General features: G+C 35.7%; 1 protein-coding gene across 3 annotated transcripts in view; it reads right to left on the bottom strand.

Annotated features, from left to right (window-relative positions):
• Nucleotides 1-6,471, bottom strand: part of LOC106463974 (septin-7-like) — a 38,804-nt gene that overhangs the window by 21,203 nt on the left and 11,130 nt on the right. The window contains exon 1 of one of the 3 annotated variants that reach the window (XM_013924076.2): nt 72-492. The exons of the other annotated variants lie outside the window; for them this stretch is intronic. Within the exon in view, the coding sequence (XP_013779530.1) occupies nt 72-392 (321 nt within the window). The 5' untranslated portion in view covers nt 393-492. Of the gene's footprint in view, nt 1-71; nt 493-6,471 lie in introns of those variants that run through there. 3 annotated transcript variants of the gene reach the window in all.

Below are 6,471 nucleotides of genomic sequence, written 5' to 3'. Positions count from 1 at the left end.
ATATATATATATATATATATATATACGTTTTTCATTTTCCGCGGGGAACAAACATTAATTCTTGAACTTACGTTAAGATGTGGTGGCAACGTTTTGGAAGGACTAGCATAAGCTAGGAAAGCATTTTGGATTGGACTTTCCTGGTTGCTGTCATAGATCCGGTGACGCTGTGTCAACCTGTCAACGCTGGCAAACCGATATCCCATCCCACCGGGTGAAGATATGGTGGACGCCGTGTGGTGGGAGGGGGAGAGGACCTGCGGCTTCACCGGATTTGGGGACAGAGGTTTGATGACAGCCGGCCTGTCGGGAACGTTTTCCCCCAAGCTGCGGAAGGTCCTCGGTGGCGGGGCGGGTTTCGCCATGGGCGACACAGCAGAGGCTGGAAACATATATATATAGTACAGTGACGTCTGGAGACTGAAGAACTCCGGTAGCCTGTTCCGCACAATCGCCAAACGATCTACTAATAAAATTACACCTATCTGTCTATGCGCGTCAGAATTTTCCGCAAACGTAGACCTACCACATCGTCGCTATGACAATCGCATTTCAAATCCCACGCTGCGGAACTGACGCAAATCTTTCTCTCCCGTCTACTAGAAGGACCTCTAGCGGAGAACCTTGTCGGAGCGCTTACGTAAAACACTGCCAGTAATCAACTGCTTTAAACTTTGCTGCCATGTGCCAATTAAAGTAAAAAACACGACCCGAGAAGAAACTTTAAAAAACTTGACAACTGTCAGGATCTCTCGGAAGTTTGTAGGTCAATGCTGAGTGTCAGTTCCTCGTATAGAATAAAGAACTTATTAAGAACTTATAAGGAAGGTGGAGAACAATGTAATAATATGTCAACCATTTTATGTTTGCTATATCCAGTGTTTTCGGTCAATACCAGGGTTAATCAGGCTGGCTGACAAACGGCAACTATCGAGTAAATGTAAACAAAATATTAGTTACAGGTGGGTGTTGGCTAGCTTATAGGTCAGTTCTCATTTCTCCAATACAATACTATCAGTTCTGGCATTTCTCCAATACTGTCAGTTCTGGCATTTCTTCAATACAATACTGTCAGTTCTGGCATTTCTCCAATACAATACTATCAGTTCTGGCATTTCTTCAATACAATACTGTCAGTTCTAGCCCTTTCTTCAACATAACACTGTCAGTTCTAGCATTTCTCCAATACAATACTGTCAGTTCTGGCATTTCTCCAATACAATACTGTCAGTTCTAGCCTTTCTTCAACATAACACTGTCAGTTCTGGCATTTCTCCAATACAATGAACTGACAGTATTGTATTGAAGAAATGCCAGAACTGACAGTTGGCATTTCTTCAATACAATACTGTCAGTTCTGGCATTTCTTCAACATAACACTGTCAGTTCTAGCATGCTTGTCTCCTCCAATCAGTTGTTCCTTTTAGACAGAGTATACAAATCTGAAGTATCGACTCAAATCAAAATAACACGTTAAGCTAATTAAAAACAGTAATAATAAAACCATTCTCCTTCTATATTGGAGATCAAACGTGTCCTCCTTCAGAGAAAATTGTTTGAAATTATTCAGACAAAAAACAACTTTAATTAGGTACATGTATCTGACGCAGGTGTTACCCTGTGAAAAAAAATATAACAGGTTGTTAACTAAGACAAAACTATAAATCAGGAAAGCTTGATGTAATTAGATTGCCAATCAGGAAAACTTCTGATAAAATGATAACCATAACGTTATGATTAGTACAGCTGCCACCTAGGTTTTTAAAGAGATAACACTTTTATATATTTTATATACATTATTTCCAACAGAATTATCCTACTTTGGGGGGGGGGGGGGATTACGTAATTAATCTGAGAATACAGAGATATTTGTTTGTTTGTTTTGAATTTCGCGCAAAGCTACACGAGGTGTTATCTGTTAGCAGTGTAAGACTAGGGGGAAGGCAACTAGTAATCACCACCCACCGCCAACTCTTGGGCTACTCATTTACCAATCACATTATAACGCCCCTACTACTGAAAAAGCGAGCATGGTTGGTGGGATGGGGATTCGAACCCGCGACCTGTAGATTGAGAGTCGAGTGCCCCTAACCACCTGGCCATGCCGGGCCTCCAATACAAAGATGTAATGTTAATAAATGTGCGATGCTCTGGCGAACACGGAATTTAAATCGTAGTTTTATTAACATAGTCAACATTCTCGGAAACACTTAACAAGCAATTTACCGTGCATCAATAAGGTTTGTCTGGTAAACTACACAATAATTTAAAATTTTATAGCCAGTAAACTTCTGCGAAAAAACAAAAAACAAACAAACTAGAAATCACTCTTTCCGCTTTGGCCGAATTTTCTCATTGTTATTGACGTTTCGCGTGACAACACGCGTGAAGTAAATCGTCTGCCTTAAAAGTTACAAGGCTTAGCGAGTAATTTGTTGAAGTTGTCAATGTAGCGTTTATTCGACTCACGTGACCAATTTTATCACACGAATTATATAAATGAATATTAATGTGCAATCAAAGTTCCGTTCCGCAGACTTTTCTAAACGTACGGTTGTTGTTTTAAATACGGGTACAAGGCAAGTGTGAAATGACTTCGGTACCTTAACCTTAAGATCATCGACCAGTGTTTATACCACTCGTCATGTCGAAGATCGTATCTATATAAATATAATAGCACTGTCTGTTGTATGTCCGTTTAACTACTTCGCAGGGTGTGGATGGATCTCAACCAATATTGGTACGGTGGTTCATTATCCATGCGGTGATACAAACAAATTTTCAGTTTTGCATTTTGCGTTTTTTTTTTTTATTCACTACTTCGCCCCCTATAAATGGATCTTCACCAAATTTGGCATGAAGGTTTGTTGGGTCTATGAGGAGATACAAGCAAGTTTGTTGTTTCACATTTTGTGTTTTCCTGTTTTTATGCGCGTTTTTTTTTTTTTATATAAGGGAAGCAACTTTTCATGTCCTAAAATAACCTTTCATTAATCACAAACTTACAAAACTTCCGTCCAGGGGGCGGGTACTCCAGCTAGTGTTGAATAATTGTTTGTTTTGTGACTCATTATAAAGAACAAGTTGAATCCTTCGTTTTCGATGTAAAATGTAAGGGACCGTTAGAGTAATTATTTTTTATTTACGTTTTATTGTGTAACTCTGCAACCAAAAAGGTCATGTTTAATAAAACGTTTCACAGCTCATCGATAATTTTAGGGTTCACAGACGATAGTGTAGGTGCAGCTGTTAAAGTAACCTTACAGATCTTAGCTCCGACAAAATGGCTCAAATGACTTTTAGCTTCAACTCTGCATTCGTTTTATCACCAACTTTTAATTAAACAGCTAAGAATTACAACTAGCGATTCGTATTCTTCCAAAATATTTCTAGGGTTTGAACTACTTGAATTAAGGGGCACGGTGTTTGTACACCGTTATTATTAAGATATTAATAACATGTTATTAAAATAACCAATATATGTACGAGGAACTCGTGGTTATACTATAAATGCCATCCAAGACACGTGCTAAACGGTCAGACATGTTATTAAGATAACCAGTATATGTACGAGGAACTCGTGGTTATACCATAAATGCCATCAAGACACGTGCTAAACCCAGTGATTAGCTTCCGGTCATTGGTGTACGTGTTAAGACACCGGGTTGAAAACTGCCAGTCACTGCAACAGAAGATAGTAATATATTTTAAATACATCCCAACATTTAAATGTATTAGAAGAAAGGCTGAACAGATAAAATAGTCAGTTATAACAATAAACATTACTGTAGCAGCGTTACGAAATGTTACTGTTGGAGCCCGTGTGAATATCAAGTGATTCAACACGAAACTTTAACTACTGAAAACATCCTTGGTCTACTTAACGTTTTCAGATTTACAATTTTCATGAAAGATAAATAACTATTAAAAGTTTATTTCTAAAACTAAACAGTTAAACAACACGCATGGCCAGGTGGTTAAGGGTTCGAATCCCCGTCCCACCAAACATGCTCGCCATTTCAAGCGTGAGGACGTTATTATGTGATGGTCAAAACCACTATTCGTTGGTAAAAGAGTAGCCCAAGAATTGGCGGTGGGTGGCGATGACTAGCTGCCTTCCCTCTAGTGTAGCTTTGCGCGAAATTCAAAACAAACAGATAAACAACACAAGTTTGCAGTTTATCAGTCAAATTATCATTTAATATTTTACGATGAAAACCATTGAAAAGATATACAAAAAAAAACGCTTTAGTAGGATTTCAGAGATCACGGGCTAAACATTTTTACAAATTTGGCCTTTTTATGTTTTATTTTTAATTGACTATTTTTTAAGAATAATTTTGACCGATTGTCCTGCCATCTGTTGAACACAACTCATAGCTATAACTGCAGGCTGCCAGCCTTTATTAAAATATAGGCTAAATTTGACAAAATAAAACACACTGAAATAGAAGCTATTTTTAGCTAATTCTCATCTGCGGTGATCCGTATAATAATAATTAAATCCTATAAAACCATATATATTGGTATATATATATAGTTGTTTTTGCACGTTTTACCTGAAAACTGAGAACAATCTTTTTTACCTAGAGAATATTGTTTATAAAACTTCTCCATTTTGTGAGCACAGAATGTCGCATTTTAAAGGAAAGGCAAAAAATTATATTTCTGTGAATATACGTTTTTTTTACAGATTGAAACATTACAAAATGAACTGTTATGATTTGTTTGTTATGAATTTCGCGCAAAGCTACACGAGGACTATCTGCGCTAGCCGTCCCTAATTTAGCAGTGTAAGACTAGAGGGAAGACACCGCCAATTCTTTTACCAACGAACATTATAACGCCCCCACGGCTGAAAGGGCGAGCATGTTTGATAGGATGGGGAATCGAACCCGCGACCCGCAGATTGCGAATCGAGCACCCTAACCACCGGGCCAGAGCTGTTATGAGATTTAACAGGTTCTAACTAATTCTATAAGTTATAAAATTTAAAATTCTGGAAAACAGGTTTTTAGGTTTTAATGGTTTGCTGGAAGGCTTGTAAATGTTAACTATACTAATCTAATCCCTAAAAACTGATAAAATAATTTTTGGGGATTGTTCCTACTATTAACTGTAATTTTTTTTGCGTTTATGTACGTCATCACAAGAAAATTATAAATTTACTAACTTATAATGATTAAGGAATTGTTTTAAAGGTTAAGCTTAAAACAACAATATCCAATAAATTTAAACACATATCCACTATAAAAACATTTCATCACATTCCATATATCTAAATAGATGGCGCTACAATATCATAAACCTTTTCTAATAATATATATTTGAAACGAATTGTGATAACAATTGCAATTTAACATGACGTACTTAATGTGGGATAACCCCTTTACTCGAATTGTAACATCTTTGAAATTATACATTCAAAAATTACAGATAAATGTTATTTCCAATGCGAATTTTAAGTCTTAAAAACGTCGATGTCATAACTTACTACACAGATGAAAAACAAAACAAACGCTCGACTAACTACTGAATTTTTTAAATTGTTACAATCGATAATGTAAGCATTAACTACTACAAAAGGTACAAACATCTCTCTCTTTTTATTGTTGTTATATCTCCCTCCAAGCATTTAAATATGGCTTCAATAGATGGCGCTACTGCATATCTTGTTTTTTTTAAAGCTTTAGGTTTATAAAATTTGTCCAAAAATTGCTAGATGAAATATCTTTGGGCGGCCCTTTCCATTTTTTGTATCAAATATTTACTAATGTTGTTAATATATTATTTTACCTATGCAAGTATTGAGTAGTTTAAACAAACCAATTCATGAGATTTGATCTGTTGTTCAAGAATACAAGGACTGTGAGTACATGTCGAGCAGTTATTATGATATGGTAGTCAAGCTGTTTAAAATATTCACGCGGAGATGACGAGGTTTGCTTCCACACGTTATTAACATAATTTTGTTTGTTAATTTATATTTTAAATTGAAAACCCAGCGGTTCAATAATGTTTGAAAAAGTCCAACAAAATGTATACAAATTAGGCGACTGTATTTTTTTATTTTTTGCATTTAATAATGTTCAAAGTAAATAGTAAAGTATTTGAAAAAAAACATACCAAATTAGAGTTCTAGATAACATAGGGTAAATATTTCATAAAACTAGTCTTGTTACACTTATATCTACAAATACTATTACAACCGATAAAATAATTTTACGATTGTATATACATGTTAAAAATTTATTTTATTTTTCACCAGAGGTGAAATTGAAAAGAGGATCTGTGACGTAAAAGCCTAATGCATTCTTTGATTGGGCGTAACCTCCGCTATGGAGTAAAGTGTAAACAAGTAAATCAAACCAAAGAAATACAGTTAGGCCTCTTTTAATGGTAAAGTGTATACAAGTAAAAAAAAAAAACTTTTCAAAAAAGAAAGTAAATGTAGGGATGGCTAATATCAAT

The sequence above is a fragment of the Limulus polyphemus genome, unplaced genomic scaffold (genome assembly GCF_000517525.1).
Source record: "Limulus polyphemus unplaced genomic scaffold, Limulus_polyphemus-2.1.2 Scaffold1531, whole genome shotgun sequence".
Lineage (NCBI taxonomy): Eukaryota > Metazoa > Arthropoda > Merostomata > Xiphosura > Limulidae > Limulus > Limulus polyphemus.
This window is presented reverse-complemented; position numbering and strand designations above follow the sequence as displayed.